Genomic DNA, 23,151 nt, shown 5'->3' on the forward strand with positions numbered 1-23,151 from the left:
CGACTTTCTGACTGTATATAAGTCCTACCAAAGCAGCATTTCACAAATGTTTATTTTTCCATACATTACATGATACATAGATAACAAAACAGTGAAAAATTAAAACTTAAATTAATAAAATAAAAGTTTCACACAAAATAATGTACATTTATAAAATCAAAATAACAAAGATACAGTATACTTCCAAACTTCTCTCTAGCCGACTCTCACTCGGTGTTAGCAATGGAACCTGGGGATAATTCTTATACAAATGACATAGGAGAAACTTGACATTTTAACGCCACTGAGCAGCTCATATGATAGAGACAACAGTACAGGAGCGATACAAGGAGCTGCCCACACACAGACCTACGGCTGGTTTCCAATAAGCCTAGTCCTGGACCATAACACTTTCAATTCAGATTTTCCATTAATAATGACAAAGAGACTGAGTTCAGACCCACCAATCCTGAACATCAGGACCTACTCTGAACATTCCTGGGTCGTGTTCATTAGGGAACGCAATGTAAAATGCTTTAAATTGTTTTTTACGAACGTTTTTGTTATTGGACCAGATCCAAGTAGTCCTTCCCTGATTGTCAGTTTTCTTCCGTTTGGTGCCTAATGAACACAACCCTGGAGAGGTCAACCGTCCAATACAGATTTTAAAGAGCACATTGTGGCTATCTGCTTGTCTAGTGCAAAATAAAACAAACAGGAGGGGAAAGTGTTAGTTTAGTACCACAGGAGGTTGCCAAGGGGAAGACGGCTCATAATGTCTGGAAAAGAGTAAATGGAAACCAGGTGTTTTGATGTTCCATTTCTTCTGTTCAGGCCATTACTATGAGCCCGTCCTCCCCAAATAAGGTGCCACCAACCACCTGTGTTTAGTAGCTTATCCCTACCATATAAGATTTGACTTTTCTTTGGATGATTTCATACAGACACACAACACAGTTTTAGCTTGTACTACGGATTTAAGCGTTTCAAACACTTCTAGGCTAAGCACAGTGTACGCTATGAGAGATGTGAGCCATCTTGGTGATATTGATCTCTCTCAAAAAAGATCTGAGCTCTATAGCTGACTGCAGACTAAAAAAAACATATCCCACCATTTTGAAGCAGAGACAATACTGTCAGGCAGAGAAGATATATTTAAACTACAGTATGTCATTAGCTTCAGTGCCTCAGCAGAAATACTAGCAGCATGACTTTACATTCATATTTACAGGCCTTCTACAGTAAATAGCCCAAAACATTATTTGCTGTGCTTATGATAAATTAATACATATATATAATTGTAGGTGGGATTTTTTTTAATCAAAGGCAAGCATCATAAATATATCCAGCTTCTGTTGTTTTGCATCCTGGTTACCAGATGTGATTGTGCTTTAGCCAATCCCTTGTTTGTTACCATGCCACAGCAGCCAGAGATGACTTGCTAAAGCAATCAGATCAGGCAACCAAGCTAGTTATTTTGACAAATCAGTCTTGATTGTAAGGAGGCTGGGAATAATGGATGCTTCCAAATGATTGTGTGACTTTGAACTAAGATCAGTGTGAAACAGACCAGATACAGAGCAGCCATTCCTACTTTACATATTAAAGAATAGCTAGCACAAAGCATTTAACTCTGCATTCAACATGTTAAAATAAATACAATATTCTAACTTCTGTAGTTCAACTACGAACATTCATACACGTCACAGAGGGATACCACCTCTATTCGCTTTAATATCAATGTTTCATTATTCTGAAAAGTCCCTGTGGCTGTACAGTGTTAAGTAATAGATGCGAATCATGCTTAGTTGACAAAAAAAAGGAAAGCAGAGTAGATGATCCATATCATATAATCATAGTCAATTGATAAAACGTCTAAGTTGCTTTAATAAGTTGTTTAAGTGACTTTTGATTACTATACTTCGTCTTTCTGTACTGAACAAAAAAATATATAAACGCAACATGCAACAATTTCAATGATTTTACTGAGTTACAGTTCATATGAGGAAATCGGTCAATTGAAATAAATTCGTTAGACCCTAATCTATGGATTTCACATGACTGGGCAGGGGCGCTGCCATGGGTGGGCCTGGCTCCCAAGTGGGTGGGCCTATGCCCTCCCAGGCCCACCTATGGCTCCACCCACTGGGGAGCAAGGCCCAGCCAATCAGATTGAGTTTTTCCTCACAAAAGGGCTTTATTACAGACAGAAATACTCCTCAGTTTCATCAGCTGTCTGGGTGGCTGGTCTCAGACGATCCTGCAGGTGAAGAAGCCGGATGTGGAGGTCCTGGGCTGGCGTGATTACACGTGGTCTACGGTTGTCAGGCCGTTTGGACATTCTGCCAAATTCTCTAAAACGACGTTGACGGTGGCTTATGGTAGAGAAATTAACATTCAATTCTCTGGCAAGAGCTCTGGTTTGGAGTGGCCTTTTATTGTCCCCAGCACAAGCTGCACCTGTTTAATGATCATGCTGTTTAATCAGCTTTTTGATATGTCACACCTGTCAGGTGGATGGATTATTTTGTCAAAGGAGAAATGCTCACTAGCAGGACTATAAACAAATTTGTGCACAAAATCTGAGAGAAATAAGCTTTTTGTGCATATGGAAAATTTCTGGGATTCTTTATTTCAGCTCATGAAACATGGGACCAACACTTTACATGTTGCGTTTATATTTTTGCTCGGTATAATTTGACAGCCGATGCATTCACAAGTTTCACAACACTGATGTTTTGACTCTTCATCGTGAGTTCTCTTTCTAGCCTAGTCCGACGCCCAGATCTGTTTGTGCTGTCTTGCCACGCCAAATGTGACAGTGACCATAGAAGTTGGCAAGACACACAAACAGATCTGGACCCGGGCTATCTTTTCCACCCTCCTTCTCCTCTTTTACTCTTCTTCTCTCTACTAAAGGTGTGTATCCTCTTCCACTCTTCTTCTCTCTACTAAAGGTGAGTATCCTCTTCCATATTATCCTCTTCCTTCCCTCCAGGTTTGTTGACCAGGACCTGCCAGCCACTACTACCTCCCTCCCCCCCAGACCCAGCCGTCAGTCCGTTGGCGTGGCGATGTTTCTTCTCCTGCATCTCTGGCTGCCCCCCCCCATCACTCGTCACATCCAGGGTAGGGTTGTCATGGCAGCCGTTCTCCACAAAATGGAATTCCTCGCCTCGAGTCTTGGGAGGGCAAAGAGAAGAAAGAGGAGAAGTTTTTACATAATCAAAACATAACGTTTGAAATAATTGAGCGTGGGGCCTCCCGGGTCGCGCAGTGGTCTAAGGCACTGCATCGCAGTGCTAGCTGTGCCACTAGAGATCCTGGGTTTGAGTCCAGGCTCTGCCGCGACCAGGAGACCCATGGGGCGGCACACAATGTTGTGCACAATTGGCCCAGCATCGTCCGGGTAGGGGAGGGTTTGGCCGGGACTAGCGACTCCTGTGGCGGGCCGGGCACACTGACACGGTCACCAGGTGTACGGTGTTTCCTCCGACACATTGGTGCAGCTGGCTTCCGGGTTAAGCGGGCATTGTGTCAAGAAGCAGTGCGGCCTGGCAGGGTCGTGTTTCGGAGGACGCACGGCTCTCGACCTTCGCCTCTCCTGAGTCCGTACGGGAGTTGCAGCGATGGGACAAGACTGTAACTACCAATTGAATACCACGAAATTGGAGGACGAAAAGGCTAAAAATAATACATTTATAAGAAATTAAATAATTGAAGAGTAACAACCACACCATCATAATTCATCCTTACAGTCATAAAGCTATTGATCAATCAATCAATGAATCAATCAATACCATTTATCAAATAATAACAATCAATGAATCAAGCAATTCAATGTTATTCATTTAGCCCTTTTTTTTACAACAACATTGTCACAAAGTGCTTTACAGCACTACAGTAAATCTACACCTACCATAGTCTTGATCTTAGGCAGGCGTCTCTGCAAGAAAATATAGATGAGACCAGATGCGATGATGACCACACAGACAGAACCTATGATCACCAGGACCACGAACAGCTTCCCGTAGTCACTACGAGTCTGACTGGGTCTGGAGTGACAGGTACTAGCACTGCTGTAGTTCTGGATACCGATCTGGAACCAGACACACGGAACAGTTCCGTTTCATTCAGACAGATGAATTACTAGCCTGGTCCCAGATGTGCTGCAATGTGTTGTTTAAAAAAAATTATCTGTTTATACTTCGGACGGAGACCAGGCTGACCAATTTACAACCTTACACAAAGTCAGACGGATCAGAAGGATCATATTACAACCTTACATAGAAACAGAAGGATCTTACCTCGTGTAAACCTCTCCTGATTTCTCCTAACATTGACAACATATCCTTGGTGGCAATAACTCCTAAAAGACAGTCAGAAATCACACAACATTTTTTACTAAATAGCACACAAGTGAGCAACCGCCTGAGAGAATACAGTGTTGGAGACATCTACATCTTCATATAATTTGACGAAGTTTGGCTCAGGATCACATATTTCACAGTATTTCTATGAAACCTAGGTTTGAGAGCTTGACTGCAATGAGAAAGTGGGCCCCAGCTCTCTGATTTATCTGGTACCGTGTTCGCTGGCCAGTGTGATGAGCAGCTGGTGGTCCTGTCTGGTGGGTTTAGAGAGAGAGATGAGCCAGGAGCCCTGAGGACTGTTCATCTTCCTCGAGAAGGCCGTCTCTAGCAGCTCCAAGAGCCGGTCTCCACTCTCCACACGGAACTCATCCTGACCAGGAGACAGAGATGTCACAGGGTTAGGGCAAAGTTAGTTAGTTAGAGAAGGCCGTCTCTAGCAGATCCAAGAGCCGGTCTCCACTCTCCACACGGAACTCCTCCTGAACATAACACAACAGGAGAGGTCAGAGGTTACAGTGAAAAACAAAGGGGCATCAGGTGGCCTGCCTGTTGTCAGATCGATTTGGTTTGTGCTGTCGTTAGTTGTATAGAGGATCTAGCTGAAACGAGGACAGGAGAATAAGGTGGAAACAAACCGACAGACAAAATATGCAACTGTTTAACATACAAAATGATATTCTGTGGAAAAAAAGAGAAAGTTGGGTGTTGATGACTCACGCTGTATGGAATAAATCAACGTTCTATCTGCCTGCCAACTATGCTGTTGAACTAATCATGCTCCTTTGAGGAGCTGCTGTTTTTGTGGATCGGAGGGTTTCTTGTCTTCCTCTCTGCCGGGTACTTGTGATTACTCTGCAGCGGTTGGCGTGACAACCAAAAAGGTCACTGATTATAATTGCACGGCTTTGTGTTGTTTCCATGGTGACGGAGGACTCTTGGGTGATGGAGGGGGATGATTTGATTTAGATTTATTAGGATCCCCATTAGCCGACTCCAACGGCAACAGCTAGTCTTACTGGGGTCCGACACAACGAAAAAGACATTACAGACAAAAGAGGATGGAGAAGAGGGGGGTGGAGGTGGAGAGGAGGGGGGGTGAGGGGGATGAGGGTGGGGGGTGGAAAGGAGAATGTTGTAAACCGACTGTCAGAGGAAAGAAACGGCTCCTGGGTTGTCTCACAGTGAAAGGGGTCCTGGGTTGTCTCACAGTGAAAGGGCTCCTGGGTTGTCTCCCAGTGAAAGGGCTCCTGGTTGTCTCACAGTGAAAGGGCTCCTGGTTGTCTCACAGTGACAGGGCTCCTGGTTGTCTCACAGTGAAAGGGCTCCTGGGTTGTCTCACAGTGAAAGGGCTCCTGGGTTGTCTCTCAGTGAAAGGGCTCCTGGGTTGTCTCACAGTGAAAGGGATCCTGGTTGTCTCACAGTGAAAGGGCTCCTGGTTGTCTCACAGTGACAGGGCTCCTGGTTGTCTCACAGTGAAAGGGCTCCTGGGTTGTCTCACAGTGAAAGGGCTCCTGGGTTGTCTCCCAGTGAAAGGGCTCCTGGGTTGTCTCACAGTGAAAGGGCTCCTGGTTGTCTCACAGTGAAAGGGCTCCTGGTTGTCTCCCAGTGAAAGGGCTCCTGGGTTGTCTCACAGTGAAAGGGCTCCTGGGTTGTCTCACAGGGAAAGGGCTCCTGGGTTGTCTCACAGTGAAAGGGCTCCTGGTTGTCTCCCAGTGAAAGGGCTCCTGGGTTATCTCACAGTGAAAGGGCTCCTGGGTTGTCTCCCAGTGAAAGGGCTCCTGGTTGTCTCCCAGTGAAAGGGCTCCTGGGTTGTCTCACAGTGAAAGGGCTCCTGGGTTGTCTCCCAGTGAAAGGGCTCCTGGGTTGTCTCCCAGTGAAAGGGCTCCTGGTTGTCTCCCAGTGAAAGGGCTCCTGGGTTGTCTCAAAGTGAAGAACAACAATGGAGCTGTCTGGATCTATAGCCTGGTTAGACCAGAATGTACGCTACACTCACTATAGTTTCACTAGTGTTCAGGCTGGTTTAACCAGGCTACCATCTAATGGCATCCCATCATGCCCTATTGAATCAATTACAGATTTACGAAATCAGAACTTTTCCCAACGAATGATTCTAAGAAACATCGGCAATACAAGTGCTGCAATATTACTAATATTAATATTAATATCACCTGGTGGCTAGACACGCTGTGGTACTCACACAGTCAACGTTGTCTGACATGTTGAGGATGACGTAGCCCTTCCCGGCCAGATCGCTCCAGTCCACACAGATCACCTGCTGGTTACATTAAGAGAGGAGGTGGAAGGTGGAGTTAGTAAGAAACAATCACAAACTTCTAAATATATGGGGGTTGAGTGATACACAGTTCCATAGTGTGACCGATTGGGTTCAAGAATGCCGAACTCAAGTTTGGGCCATACCTCAGGGGGTTAACAAGTCTTCAGGCAAGGCTACTCCTCATATGATCATAGTTTACTGAATCACCTGTACAATATTAGAGATTAGACATACTACTGAACCACCTCTACTACATTAGAGATTAGACATACTACTGAATCACCTCCACTACATTAGAGATTAGACATACTACTGAACCACCTCTACTACATTAGAGATTAGACATACTACTGAACCACATTAGAGATTAGACATACTACTGAACCACCTCTACTACATTAGAGATTAGACATACTACTGAACCACCTCTACTACATTAGAGATTAGACATACTACTGAACCACCTCTACTAGATTAGAGATTAGACATACTACTGAACCACCTCTACTAGATTAGAGATTAGACATACTACTGAACCACCTGTACTACATTAGAGATTAGACATACTACTAAACCACCTCTACTAGATTAGAGATTAGACATACTACTGAACCACCTCCACTACATTAGAGATTAGACATACTACTGAACCACCTCTACTACATTAGAGATTAGACATACTACTGAACCACATTAGAGATTAGACATACTACTGAACCACCTCCACTACATTAGAGATTAGACATACTACTGAACCACCTCTACTAGATTAGAGATTAGACATACTACTGAACCACCTCTACTACATTAGAGATTAGACATACTACTGAACCACATTAGAGATTAGACATACTACTGAACCACCTCTACTACATTAGAGATTAGACATACTACTGAACCACCTCTACTATATTAGAGATTAGACATACTACTGAACCACATTAGAGATTAGACATACTACTGAACCACCTCCACTACATTAGAGATTAGACATACTACTGAACCACCTCCACTACATTAGAGATTAGACATACTACTGAACCTGCTGTATCTCCTGTGAGAAGTGTGCGCCATGGAGGAGCTCTGCCTCTGTTAACAGCTCTGTTCCTCCATGCCTGACCTCCTGCTCCTCCTCTTCATTCCTCCTTTCCTCCTCCTGCCTCCTCTCCTGCTGCTGCCTCTGCTCCTTCTCCTGGATCTCCTTCCCAGCGAACATCTCCTCGTCCTCCAGACGGTCCCATGAATCCTCGGTGAAGTCGACCGTGGGCGCCAGAGATGCCAAGGGGACTGTGGTCAGGGGAGAGATCTCCCCTCCTCTCCCTGCTCTTCCCGAGTCACTCCTAGGTCCTCCAAGGACCACTGCCTCCTCGTCCTCTTCCACCACCTCATCCTGGTCTTCTGTATGGGTGTTGTCCGACTGGAGAGGCCCAAGGCTGGGGAAGACACCCACCTCTGGGAGGTTTGGTCTTGAGGTGGAGGCATCAGGCTCAGGGGTGGAACTCTCCCTCTCCTCCTCCTCCTCCTCCTCATCTGCTACCTCTACCTCCACTCTGTCTTCAGGAGTTGATTGTGAACCCCCGTACACTGGGACGTATTGGGGGTCTAAGGTGGTTGAGTCTACAGGAACCAGAGGGTCAGCAGCAGGGGTGGTGGGGGTGGGGGTGTTGGAGGTGGGGGTGGTGGTGGTGGTGGTGTTGGAGGTGGTGGGGGAGGTGGTTGTGTTGGAGGTGGGGGTGTTGGAGGTGGTGGTGTTGGAGATGGTTGTGTTGGAGGTGGTGGTAGGCAGGTTCTGGCCGTAGCCAGCCTCCAGGGGGAGGCCGCTGGACTCTCTCTCCATCTCCCATAGCTCCCGCTCCTGCCTCTCTACCGCATCCATGAAGGGAGAGGTGCGATTTCCCTGTCTGGGTTCCTCCATAGGAGAGGTGGAGGTCTGGGAGAGGGTCTGACTGTAACCTGAGACGAACAAGAAGAAATGGTAGTACTTGACTTTACAGTACAGAGATGACCAGGTATTTACTAGTACGCACAGTCATAACCTATGATTTATTTTAATGAACTCAGGAACGCTCCTTAACTCTGTGTTGTGAAGTACGTCAGTGTGACTGGGACAGATGTATTATCCACAACACAGACAGACTGTCAATCCCTAGTGTTGCTTGATTTACAATAGACTGGGAGGCACCCTCCCCCCAATACAGTCACACTGAAATATGATGTTCATAAAGAACCGCTCTCCCGGACACAAATCAAATCAAATCTTATTGGTCACATACACGTGTTTTGCAGATGTTATTGTGGGTGTAACGAAATGCTTGTGTTTCTAGCTCCGACAGTGCAGTAATGTCTAACAAGTAATATCTAACAGTTTCACAACAAATACCTAATACACACAAATCTAAAGTAAAGGAATGGAATTAAGAATATATCAATATATGGACGAGCAACGTCAGAGTGGCATAGACTAAGATACAGTAGAATAGTATAGAATACAGTATATACATATGACATGAGTCATGTAAAATATGTAAACATTATTAAAGTGACTAGTGTTCCATTTATTAAAGTGGCCAGTGATTTCAAGTCTATGTATATATACAGCAGCCTCTAAAGTGCTAGTGACGGCCATTGTCTCCTATTATTGACTGATAGGACTATTACTTAGTCATCGGCTTCATCAATAAGTGCATCGATGACGTCGTCTCCACAGTGACTGTACGTACATATCCCAACCAGAAGCCATGGATAACAGGCAACATCCGCATCGAGCTAGAGACTAGAGCTGCCGCTTTCAAGGAGCGGGAGACTAATCCGGACGCTTATAAGAAATCGCTCTATGCCCTCAGACAAACCATCAAACAAGCAAAGCATCAATATAGGATTAAGATTGAATCCTACTACACCGGCTCTGACGCTCGTCGGATGTGGCAGGGCTTGAAAACTATTACGGACTGCAAAGGGAAACCCAGACGTGAGCTGTCTAGTGACGCGAGCCTACCAAATGCCTTTTATGCTCACATCGAGGCAAGCAACACTGAGAGCTGTTCTGGATGACTGTGTGATAACGCTCTCGGTAGCCGATGTGAACAAAACCTTTAAACAGGTCAACATTCACAAAGCCGCAGGGCCAGACGGATTACCAGGACGTGTACTCAAAGCATGCGCCGACCAACTGTTAAGTGTCTTCAATGACATTTTCAACCTCTCCCTGACCGAGTCTGAAATACCTACATGTTTCAAGCAGACCACCATAGTCCCTGTGCCCAAGGAAGCGAAGGTAACCTGCCTAAATGATTACCGCCCCGTGGCACTCACATCGGTAGCCATGAAGTGCTTTGAAAGGCTGGTTATGGCTCACATCAACAGCATCCTCTCGGACACCCTAGACCCATTCCAATTCGCATACCGCCCCAACAGATCCACAGATGACGCAAGCTCAATCGCACTCCACACTGCCCTTTCTCACCTGGACAAAAGGAACACCAATGTGAGAATGCTGTTCATTGACTACAGCTCAGCGTTCAACACCATATTGCCCACGAAGCTCATCACTAAGCTAAGGACTCTGTGACTAAACACCTCCCTCGGCAACTGGATCCTGGACTTCCTGATGGGCCGCACCTAGGTGGTAAGAGTAGGCAACAACACGTCTGCCACGCTGGTCTTAAACACTGGGGCCCCTCAGGGGTGTGTACTTACTCCCCTCCTGTAATCCCTGTTCACCCACGACTGCATGGCCAAACACGACTCCAACACCATCATTAAGTTTGCTGACGACACAACAGTGGTCGGCCTGATCACCGACAACTATGAGACAGCCTATAGGGAGGAGGTCAGAGACCTGGCCGTGTGGTGCCAGGACAACAACCTCTCCCTCAATGTGAGAAAGAGAAAGGAGATGATCTTGGACCACAGGAAAAGGCGGGCCGAACAGGCCCCCATTAACATCGACGGGGCTGTAGTGGAGCGGGTCGAGAGTTCCTTGGTGTCCACATCCCCAACAAACTATCATGGTCCAAACATACCAAGTCAGTCGTGAAGAGGGCGCGACAAAACCTATTCCCCCTCAGGAGACTGAAAAGATTTTGCATGGGTCCCCAGATCCTCAAAAGTTTCTACAGCTGCACCATCGAGAGCATCCTGACCCGTTGCATCACCGCCTGGTATGGCAACTGCTCGGCATCTGACCGTAAGGCGCTACAGAGGGTAGTGCGAATGGCCCTGTACATCACTGGGGCCAAGCTTCCTGTCATCCAGCACCGGACAGTTTACATTGACCCCCCCCCCTCCCTTTTGTACACTGCTGCTACTAGCTGTTTGTTTGTTATCTACAGCTGAAGTCGGACAATTACATACACCTTAGCCAAATACATTTAAACTCAGTTTTTCACAATTCCTGACATTTAATCCTAGAAAAAATTCCCTGTCTTGGGTAAGTCAGGATCACCACTTTATTTTAAGAATGTGAAATGTCAGAATAATAGTAGAGAGAATTATTTATTTCAGCTTTTATTTTTTTCATCACATTCCCAGTGGGTCAGAAGTTTACATACACTCAATTAGTATTTGGTAGCATTGCCTTTAAATTGTTTAACTTGGGTCAAATGTTTCAGGTAGCCTTCCACAAGCTTCCCACAATAAGTTGGGTGAATTTTGGCCCATTCCACCTGAAAGAGCTGGTGTAACTCAGTCAGGCTTGTAGGTCTCCTTGCTCGCTCACGCTTTTTCAGTTCTGCCAACACATTTTCTATAGGGTTGAGGTCAGGGCTTTGTGATGGCCACTCTAATACCTTGACTTTGTTGTCATTGAGCCATTTTGACACAACTTTGGAAACATGCTTGGGGTCATTGTCCATTTGGAAGACCTATTTGCGACAAAGCTTTAAATTCCTGACTGATGTCTGAGATGTTGCTTCAATATGTGCACCAAATTTTCCATCCTCATGAGGCCATCTATTTTGTGAAGTGCACCAGTCCCTCCTGCAGCAAAGCACCCCCACAACATGATGCTGCCACCCCCGTGCTTCATGATTGGGATGGTGTTCTTCGGCTTGCAAGCATCCCCCTTTTTCCTCCAAACATAACAATGGTCATTATGGCCAAACAGTTCTATTTTTGTTTCATCAGACCAGAGGACATTTCTCCAAAATGTACGATCTTTTTCCCCATGTGCAGTTGCAAACCGTAGTTGTTGTTTTTTATTGCGGTTTTGGAGCCGTGGCTTCTTCTTTGCTGAGCGGCCTTTCAGGTTATGTCGATATAGGACTCGTTTTACTGTGGATATAGATACTTTTGTATCTGTTTCCTCCAGCATCTTCACGAGGTCCTATTCTATTGTTCTGGGATTGATTTGCACTTTTCGCACCACAGTACGTTCATCTCTAGAAGACAGAACGCGTCTCCTTCCTGAGCGGTATGATGTCTGCGTGGTCCCTTGGTGTTTATACTTGCGTACTATTGTTTGTACATATGAACATGGTACCTTCAGGCATTTGGAAATTGCTCCCAAAGATGAACCAGACTTGTGGAGGTCTACAGAGGTCTTGGCTGATTTCTTTTGATTTTCCCATGATGTCAAGCAAAGAGGCACTGAGTTTGAAGATAGGCCTTGAAATACATCCACAGGTACACCTCCAATTGACTCAAATTATGTAAATTAGCCTATCAGAAGCTTCTAAAGCCATGACATCATTTTCTGGAATTTTCCAAGCTGTTTAAAGGCACAGTCAACTTAGTATATGTAAACTTCTGACCCACTGGAATTGTGATACAGTGAATTATAAATGAAATAATCTGTCTGTAAACAATTATTGGAAAAATGTATTGTGTCATGCACAAAGTAGATGTCCTAACCGACTTGCCAAAACTATAGTTTGTTAACAAGAAATTTGTGGAGTGGTTGAAAAACGAGTTTTAATGACTCTAACCTAAGTGTATGTAAACTTCCGACTTCAACTGTTTGCAAAAATCACTTCACCCCTACCTACATGTACAAATTACCTCAACTAGCCTGTACCCCCACACACTGACTCGGTACCGGTGACCCCTGTATATAGCCTCGTTATTGTTATTCTTATTGTGTTACTTTTTATTATAACTTTTTATTTTATTCTACTTGGTAAATATTTTCTTCTTCTTGAACTGCACTGTTGGTTAAGGGCTCGTCAGTCAGCATTTCACATTAAAGTCTACACTTGTTGTATTCGGCTGATAGGACTATTAAAGATAGTCTCCTATCACTGACTGATAGGAATATTAAAGATAGGAAACTATCATTGACTGATAGGACTATTAAAGATAGTCTCCTATCACTGACTGATAGGACTATTAAAGATAGTCTCCTATCACTGACTGATAGGACTATTAAAGATAGTCTCCTATCACTGACTGATAGGACTATTAAAGATAGTCTCCTATCACTGACTGATAGGACTATTAAAGATAGTCTCCTATCACTGACTGATAGGACTATTAAAGATAGGCTATTTAACCTATAGTCCTGGACTAAAACGATGAGAGTGACAGCATGTCCCGCATGGATTCCTTTGTGTCATCCTTTCAGTGATCTCTGGGTTCAGTAGGTTAAAGAGAGTCTTATTACTAATAAAGAGAGGAGGGCAACTAGCCTAGTACTGTCCTCTACTGTCCTCTACTCTACTGTCCTCTACTGTACTCTACTGTACTGTCCTCTACTCTACTGTCCTCTACTGTACTCTACTGTACTGTCCTCTACTGCACTGTCCTCTACTGTACTCTACTGTACTGTCCTCTACTCTACTGTCCTCTACTGTACTCTACTGTACTGTCCTCTACTGCACTGTCCTCTACTGTACTCTACTGTACTGTCCTCTACTGTACTCTACTGTACTGTCCTCTACTCTACTGTCCTCTACTGTACTCTACTGTACTGTCCTCTACTGCACTGTCCTCTACTGTACTCTACTGTACTGTCCTCTACTGTACTGTATTCTAATGTCCTCTACTGTACTGCAATGTACTGTCCTCTACTCTACTGTCCTCTACTGTCCTCTACTGTACTCTACTGTACTGTCCTCTACTGTCCTCTACTGTACTGTCCTCTACTGTACTGTCCTCTACTGTACTGCAATGTACTGTCCTCTACTGTACTGCAATGTACTGTCCTCTACTGTACTGTCCTCTACTGTACTATACTATACTCTACTGTTCTCTACTGTACTGTTCTCTACTGTACTCTACTGTACTCTACTCTACTCTACTGTACTGTCCTCTACTGTACTCTACTCAACTGTCCTCTACTGTACTCTACTGTCCTCTACTGTCCTCTATTGTACGCTACTGTCCTCTACTCTACTCTACTGTACTGTACTCTACTCTACTGTCCTCTACTGTCCTCTACTGTACTCTACTCAACTGTACTCTACTCTACTCTACTGTCCTCTACTGTCCTCTACTGTACTATACTCTACTGTACTCTACTGTACTGTCCTCTACTGTACTCTACTCAACTGTCCTCTACTGTACTCTACTGTCCTCTACTGTCCTCTATTGTACGCTACTGTCCTCTACTCTACTGTCCTCTACTGTACTCTACTCTACTGTACTCTACTGTCCTCTACTCTACTATACTGTCCTCTACTGTCCTCTACTCTACTGTCCTCTACTGTACTGTCCTCTACTGTACTCTACTCTACTTTACTGTCCCCTGCTGTCCTCTACTGTACTGTCCTCTACTGTCCTCTACTCTCCTGTACTCTACTGTACTGTACTCTACTGTACTGTCCTCTAATGTACTCTACTGTCCTCTAATGTACTCTACTGTCCTCTAATGTACTCTACTGTACTCTACTCTACTCTACTGTACTGTCCTCTACTGTCCTCTACTCTCCTGTACTCTACTGTCCTCTACTGTACTGTACTCTAATGTACTCTACTGTCCTCTAATGTACTCTACTCTACTGTACTCTACTCTACTGTACTCTACTCTACTCTACTTTACTGTCCTCTACTGTACTGTCCTCTACTGTACTGCACTCTACTGTCCTCTAATGTACTCTACTGTCCTCTAATGTACTCTACTGTCCTCTAATGTACTCTACTCTACTGTCCTCTACTGTACTCTACTCTACTGTACTCTACTCTACTTTACTGTCATCTACTGTCCTCTACTGTACTGTCCTCTACTGTCCTCTACTCTACTGTACTCAACTGTCCTCTAATGTACTCTACTGTCCTCTACTCTACTCTAATGTCCTCTACTGTACTCTACTGTCCTCTACTGTACTCTACTCTACTGTACTCTACTGTCCTCTACTCTACTGTCCTCTACTCTACTGTACTCTACTGTCCTCTACTCTACTGTCCTCTACTCTACTGTCCTCTACTCTACTGTCCTCTACTCTACTGTCCTCTACTGTCCTCTACTCTACTGTCCTCTACTGTACTTTACTGTACTCTACTGTCCTCTACTCTACTGTCCTCTACTGTACTGTACTGTACTCTACTGTACTCTACTGTCCTCTACTCTACTGTACTGTCCTCTACTGTACTGTACTCTACTGTACTGTACTCTACTCTACTGTACTCTACTCTACTGTACTCTACTCTACTGTACTCTACTGTCCTCTACACTACTGTCCTCTACTGTCCTCTACTGTACTGTCCTCTACTGTCCTCTACTGTCCTCTACTGTACTCTACTGTCCTCTAATGTACTCTACTCTACTGTCCTCTACTGTACTGTACTGTACTCTACTCTACTGTACTCTACTGTCCTCTACTGTACTGTACTGTCCTCCACTCTACTCTACTCTACTGTCCTGTCCTGTACTGTCCTGTCCTGTACTGTACTGTACTGTCCTCTACTGTACTGTCCTCTACTATGCTCTACTGTACTCTACTCTACTCTACTCTACTGTCCTCGAATGTACTCTGCCTTCTACTGTCCTCTACTGTACTGTCCTCTACTGTACTGTCCTCTACTGTACTGCACTCTACTGTCCTCTACTGTATTCTACTGTACTGTCCTCTACTGTACTGTACTGTCCTCTACTGTATTCTACTGTACTGTCCTCTACTGTACTGTACTGTCCTCTACTGTCCTCTACTGTATTCTACTGTACTGTCCTCTACTGTACTGTACTGTCCTCTACTGTATTCTACTGTACTGTCCTCTACTGTACTGTACTGTCCTCTACTGTATTCTACTGTACTGTCCTCTACTGTATTCTACTGTACTGTCCTCTACTGTACTGTACTGTCCTCTACTGTACTCTACTGTACTGTCCTCTACTGTATTCTACTGTATTCTACTGTACCGTCCTCTACTGTACTGTCCTCTACTGTACTGTACTGTCCTCTACTGTACTCTACTGTACTGTCCTCTACTGTCCTCTACTGTATTCTACTGTACTGTCCTCTACTGTACTCTACTGTACTGTCCTCTACTGTCCTCTACTGTATTCTACTGTACTGTCCTCTACTGTCCTCTACTGTATTCTACTGTACTGTCCTCTACTGTCCTCTACTGTACTCTACTGTACTGTCCTCTATTGTATTCTACTGTACTGTCCTCTACTGTACTGTACTGTCCTCTACTGTATTCTACTGTATTCTACTGTACTGTCCTCTACTCTACTGTCCTCTACTGTCCTCTACTGTATTCTACTGTACTGTCCTCTATTGTACTGTACCGTCCTCTACTGTCCTCTACTGTACTGTCCTCTACTGTCCTCTACTGTATTCTACTGTACTGTCCTCTATTGTACTGTACCATCCTCTACTGTCCTCTACTGTACTGTCCTCTACTGTCCTCTACTGTATTCTACTGTACTGTCCTCTATTGTACTGTACCGTCCTCTACTGTCCTCTACTGTACTGTCCTCTACTGTCCTCTAATGTACTGTACTGTCCTCTACTGTATTCTACTGTACTGTCCTCTACTGTACTGTACTGTCATCTACTGTATTCTACTGTACTGTCCTCTATTGTACTGTACTGTCCTCTACTGTACTGTCCTCTACTGTCCTCTACTCTACTGTCCTCTACTGTCCTCTACTGTACTTTCCTCTACTGTCCTCTACTGTACTGTCCTCTACTGTCCTCTAATGTCCTTGAATGTCCTCTGTCCTCTACTGTCCTTTACTGTCCTCTACTCTACTGTCCTCTACTGTCCTCTACTGTACTCTACTGTCCTCTACTGTCCTCTACTCTACTGTCCTCTACTGTACTCTACTGCCCTCTACTGTCCTCTCCTCTACTGTACTCTACTCTACTCTACTGTCCTCGAATGTACTCTGCCTTCTACTGTCCTCTACTGTACTGTCCTCTACTGTACTGTCCTCTACTGTACTGCACTCTACTGTCCTCTACTGTATTCTACTGTACTGTCCTCTACTGTACTGTACTGTCCTCTACTGTATTCTACTGTACTGTCCTCTACTGTACTGTACTGTCCTCTACTGTCCTCTACTGTATTCTACTGTACTGTCCTCTACTGTACTGTACTGTCCTCTACTGTATTCTACTGTACTGTCCTCTACTGTACTGTACTGTCCTCTACTGTATTCTACTGTACTGTCCTCTACTGTATTCTACTGTACTGTCCTCTACTGGATACAGGTACAGCCTGTACCCAGCCTGTACCTAGCCTGTACCCAGCCCACCACACTAAACAGTTCTGGGAATAAATACACCCATCTCAGCAATATCATATTAACTTATATAGTGTGTGTGGTGGTGAGCATCTAGTGCTGCTGTTTGGGACATGTTACCTGCTGCCATGTATTCACTCTATCAAAGATCTTCTCTGTCCTCTTCTCACAAATGACTGGACTAGATATAGCAGGGGAACTCTGATGTCAGACAGAAAGGACATACCACTGTCACATACATAGTCCACGTACCTCTGAGGGACTTCCTGTCTAGACCAGTGATGTTGACTTGGTCTCTGACATCATCCCAGAGATGAACAGAGGACTGGAGAGGCTTGTTGTCATCATTGAATAACCCTGAGGACTCCTGTCCCTGGGAGGTTAGGCCTGGTACTGTGGTGGGGCTGCCTGGAACTACAGAGAAGAAGAATACTTATCTACTCACAGACACTCCCTGGAGTAGTTTGGGAATAAATGCCTTGCTCTAGGATAATAGATTTCCCTGTCGGGCATAAGGATTTGAACCAGCGACCCTTTGGTTGTTGGTCCACTTCTCTAATGTACCTGTCATCATCTCAGGCTGCTCCTCCACATCTTGGTCCAGGTCCATGAGGGACAGAGGAGACGGCTGGGAGGGCTGGGAGGTGGACAGCAGGGTGGGTGGCCCATCATTCAGCAGGGCGTCACATGACAGTAGGAACAACAGTGTGGAGCCTGGAAAGAGAGAGAAGGAAAGAAAGAAAGAGAGAAGGAAAGATAGAAAGAGAAGGAAAGAAAGAGAGAGAAGGAAAGAAAGAGGGAAGGAAAGAGAGAAGAAAAGATAGAAAGAGAAGGAAAGAAAGAGACAGAAGGAAAGAAATGAGAGAGAGAGAGAGAGAGAGAGAGAGAGAGAGAGAGAGAGAGAGAGAGAGAGAGAGAGAGAGAGAAGGAAAGAGAGAGAGAGAGAGACAGAGACAGAGAGAGAAGATTTCCATCCATTTCTTAGATATACTAGGTAAGTACCAGCTTACATCGGGCTGTGAAATGAAGCATTACTAAAATAAGATTTACTAAAATAAGATTTATTAAAATAAGATTTCCTTACAAATAGAGACTCCAGTCACCCAAGTTATAGAATGTTCTCTCTGCTACCGATAGACTAGCAACACCGGAGCGCCAAGTCTAGGACCAAAAGGTTCCTCAACAGCTTCTACACCCAAGCCATTAGACTGCTGAACAATTCATAATAAATCGCCACTGGACAATTTACATTGACCCCCCCCCCTTGTACACTGCTGCTACTCGCTGTTTGTTACGTATGCATAGTCACTTTCCTCTTCTTGAACTGCACTGTTGGTTAAAAGGCTTGTAAATAACCATTTCACGGTAAAGTCTACACTTGTTGTATTCGGCGCATGTGACAAATAAAGTTTGGTTTGATTTGAAATAGAAGGTAATACTCTAAATGTGTAGCCTTTTTCTCTGTGTTTTTCCATATTGTTACATTGAGTTGTCTTAATAGGGTCTTTGTGGGGTCCCGTGTGGGGTCCCGCGTGTGGTCCCGCGTGTGGGCTCAGGTGGTAGAGCATGGCACTTGTAACGTCAATGTTGTGGGTTCGATTCCCACGGAGGACCAGTGAAAATGTATGCATGCACTTCTGTAACACTCTGGATAAGAGTCTGTGGAAAATGACTAAAAGCAGATAATGTATGTGACAGATGGACATTAAGTTACTTGAGTGACACCTGTCAGTCTTTGACCTGTTAAGGAATGTGCTCCTGTCTGGTCCACTCCCTCTCCCCAGCCCCAGTCCTATTAACCACAAATGGCTTAATACAGTCTAGAATCCAACCAGCTTAATTCCACACTGTTTGAATATGTTGAACTATGAGGTCACACTGGGGCCAAGCTCCCCTGTGGCTCTGTCACCAGTCACATGACAAGAAGACTGAGATTTATTCATTGTTCTCAAAACACATTTCCCATCCTAGCCATGGCTTTCGAAATGCTGAGTCACAGAGCCTCGCAGTTACTGTAGATAAGTAAGTCTGACCAGGACAGTGAGGTCACGGCTACATGGCAGAAAGCATCACCAAGACAGAAGTTTAGGCTATTGCTTATTCCCAAAACACACTTTCCAGGCTGTGGCTTTCTTTATGCAGAGTCACAGAGGCTTGTAGTTAGATAAGAACAAGCCTTTACAGCTGGCAGGGCTTCTGTCACTGATTCAAACTCATACATGTCCCTGTTCTCTTCCAGGCGTGGCTCTGTCTGTCTGCTGGCTCTTCAAACACATCTCTGTCTGTCTGCTGGCTCTTCAAACACATCTCTGTCTGTCTGCTGGCTCTTCAAACACATCTCTGTCTGTCTGCTGGCTCTTCAAACACATCTCTGTCTGTCTGCTGGCTCTTCATACACATCTGTTCTCTTCCAGGCGTGGCTCTGTCTGTCTGCTGGCTCTTCAAACATGTCCCTGTTCTCTTCCAGGCGTGGCTCTGTCTGTCTGCTGGCTCTACAAACACGTCCCGGTCGTTTGGGGCCTCTGGCTGCTTCAAAGTGGAAATTATAAACTTCAGAAGCCTTTTAACCTCGAAAAGCTAACATATGGAATTGTTTTAAGATGGTCATACCATGAATCATGTAGCTATTTGATTTAGAATTGTAGCTAAAAAAAAAACATGTATAAAACAATTATTTGATCAAATATTGAATTTGGCCTTTACAACTATAGCCAATAGAAACACATTGAATAACACATTCATAAATGCCAAGAAAGACAGTCCAAAAATGTATCATAAGGAATGAGGGTTTTGTAATAAGTGTCTGTCCTATATCTAGGAGATATAAGAAAGCTTGGGAAATATTTTAGTTTTTTTGGACACATATTTAACCCCTTTATACTTGTTAGCACGAAACTACGTCCAGACTTCCATTCATTCCTATGGGTTAACGTACAAACTAGAGCAGAACGGAGAACACTATTGTCTTATTGAGAGTCTTATCTTTCCATAGAGCAGTCAGTCATAGGCCTTCCAAGTGGTGCAGCGGTCTAAGGCATTCCATTGTAGTGCTTGAGGTGTCACTACAGACCCGGGTTCAATCCCAGGATGTGTCACAGCTGTGCGCAACCGGGAGACCCATGAGGAGGTGCACAATTGGCCCAGCGTCGTCTGTTTTACATTTTACAATTAAGATCCTCATCTGAGTACCCAGAACCTCTGGTGTGACTAACTGGGTTTGAACCAGTGTCTCAACCATGCGGCTGTGTTAGCGCGCCGAGCTAAAGGCTGAAGCTCAGGGAGCTAACACAAGTCTTCCTGCAGCTCTCAGGCAATGTAAGGAATCATGGGAACGTGTTTCACTGAACCACATACTGGTCAACTATTATAGTACTGGTCTGGTTGTGTACTCTCTGAGTTTCCACATGGCTGTCTGCGTCTAACCTTGGGTACGTCCCAATGACACCCCAATTACCTATACAGTGCACTACTTTTGAGCAGGGCCCATAGGGAAAAGATTGCCATTTGGATAAGTGGCCCTTTTTCCCCAAGGGGCTGACGCAGTAATGTATTCTACATCTAGCTTCAAGGTCAAGACTTGGACATATGTATTCTACATCTAGCTTCAAGGTCAAGACTTGCACATGTGTATTCTACATCTAGCTTCAAGGTCAAGACTTGGACATATGTATTCTACATCTAGCTTCAAGGTCAAGACTTGGACATATGTATTCTACATCTAGCTTCAAGGTCAAGACTTGCACATGTGTATTCTACATCTAGCTTCAAGGTCAAGACTTGGACATATGTATTCTACATCTAGCTTCAAGGTCAAGACTTGCACATGTGTATTCTACATCTAGCTTCAAGGTCAAGACTTGGACATATGTATTCTACATCTAGCTTCAAGGTCAAGACTTGGACATATGTATTCTACATCTAGCTTCAAGGTCAAGACTTGCACATGTGTATTCTACATCTAGCTTCAAGGTCAAGACTTGGACATATGTATTCTACATCTAGCTTCAAGGTCAAGACTTGCACATGTGTATTCTACATCTAGCTTCAAGGTCAAGACTTGGACATATGTATTCTACATCTAGCTTCAAGGTCAAGACTTGGACATATGTATTCTACATCTAGCTTCAAGGTCAAGACTTGCACATGTGTATTCTACATCTAGCTTCAAGGTCAAGACTTGGACAGCTGTATTCTACATCTAGCTTCAAGGTCAAGACTTGCACATGTGTATTCTACATCTAGCTTCAAGGTCAAGACTTGCACATGTGTATTCTACATCTAGCTTCAAGGTCAAGACTTGCACATGTGTATTCTACATCTAGCTTCAAGGTCAAGACTTGCACATGTGTATTCTACATCTAGCTTCAAGGTCAAGACTTGGACAGCTGTATTCTACATCTAGCTTCAAGGTCAAGACTTGGACAGCTGTATTCTACATCTAGCTTCAAGGACAAGAGTTGGAGATCACCCAGGACTGAGACAAAACTTTACTTTGAATGTCACTTCATTGACCCATGACTGATAGAAAGGCTAAGTACTACTGACCATAATAATTCATACTCGCACAACAACAACAACAACAAGAGCAACAACAACAACAACAAGAGGAACAACAAAAACAACAACAACAACAAGAGGAACAACAACAACAACAAGAGGAACAACAACAACAACAAGAGCAACAACAACAACAACAAGAGGAACAACAACAACAACAACAAGAGGAACAACAACAACAAAAAGAGGAACAACAACAACAACAAGAGGAACAACAACAAGAGGAACAACAACAACAGCAACAACAACAACAGCAACAACAACAACAAGAGCAACAACAACAACAACAGCAACAACAACAAGAGGAACAACAACAACAGCAACAACAACAAGAGCAACAACAAGAGGATCAACAGCAACAACAACAACAACAAGAGGAACAACAACAACAGCAACAACAACAAGAGCAACAACAAGAGGATCAACAGCAACAACAACAACAACAAGAGGAACAACAACAACAAGACACTAATAAGTCATACCAAACAGATACCAGAAAACGGGTTATTTGACTTGGAACAGGATCTATAGAGGATCCCTGATTGTGATAAATATATTGATTCCACAGTAAATCCAATGATTTCCTTCCCTGACATCTCTCTGTTGCAGGCCAACTTCCTGTGAAGCTATTGTTACTCCTTGTGTTATATAGCAGCCCTTTGCAGGGAAATCGTGTGGTTCTCTGCTCTCCTGCTGAGCTCTGGAAGGAGCAATGTTGTTAACCATCTGGTCTGGACCTAAGGAACCACATCCTTCAAATGTGCACTGCACTCACAGGCACTGCACCACACTGGGCATTGACTGTGCAATTCTAGTGTGTGTGTGTGTGTGTGTGTGTGTGTGTGTGTGTGTGTGTGTGTGTGTGTGTGTGTGTGTGTGTGTGTGTGTGTGTGTGTGTGTGTGTGTGTGTGTGTGTGTGTGTGTGTGTGTGTGTGTGTGTGTGTCAGCTACTTTGTTATCTCTATCTCAGGATTTCCAATGTCGTCTTCTTCATTGGGGTCAATAGAATGATTAAAGACTATTCTCTGCTCTCAATAGTTTCCAGGATGCTGCTGTAGGAGCACTCACTCACAATCGCTGCACCGCATCGGACATCCTTCACAATCGCTGCACCGCATCGGACATCCTTCACAATCGCTGCATCGCATCGGACATCCTTCACAATCGCTGCATCGCATCGGACATCCTTCACAATCGCTGCACCGCATCGGACATCATTCACAATCGCTGCACCGCATCGGACATCCTTCACAATCGCTGCACCGCATCGGACATCCTTCACAATCGCTGCATCGCATCGGACATCCTTCACAATCGCTGCATCGCATCGGACATCCTTC

General features: G+C 44.5%; 1 protein-coding gene across 3 annotated transcripts in view; it reads right to left on the minus strand.

Moving 5' to 3' along the window:
* Window positions 1-33: 33 nt before the first annotated feature.
* Window positions 34-23,151, minus strand: part of LOC139553294 (podocalyxin-like protein 2) — a 31,803-nt gene continuing 8,685 nt past the window's right edge. For 2 of the 3 annotated variants that reach the window (XM_071365496.1, XM_071365478.1), the window contains exons 2-9: window positions 17,819-17,968; window positions 17,507-17,668; window positions 7,670-8,580; window positions 6,550-6,627; window positions 4,566-4,722; window positions 4,287-4,348; window positions 3,899-4,078; window positions 34-3,161 (exon numbers count right to left, since the gene is read on the minus strand). In XM_071365496.1, coding sequence (XP_071221597.1) covers window positions 2,931-3,161; window positions 3,899-4,078; window positions 4,287-4,348; window positions 4,566-4,722; window positions 6,550-6,627; window positions 7,670-8,580; window positions 17,507-17,668; window positions 17,819-17,864 — 1,827 coding nt within the window. In that variant the 5' untranslated portion in view covers window positions 17,865-17,968 and the 3' untranslated portion in view covers window positions 34-2,930. The remainder of the gene's footprint in view (window positions 3,162-3,898; window positions 4,079-4,286; window positions 4,349-4,565; window positions 4,723-6,549; window positions 6,628-7,669; window positions 8,581-17,506; window positions 17,669-17,818; window positions 17,969-23,151) is intronic. The other variant, XM_071365486.1, reaches the window with a different exon arrangement.

The sequence above is a fragment of the Salvelinus alpinus genome, chromosome 2 (assembly GCF_045679555.1).
Source record: "Salvelinus alpinus chromosome 2, SLU_Salpinus.1, whole genome shotgun sequence".
NCBI lineage: Eukaryota > Metazoa > Chordata > Actinopteri > Salmoniformes > Salmonidae > Salvelinus > Salvelinus alpinus.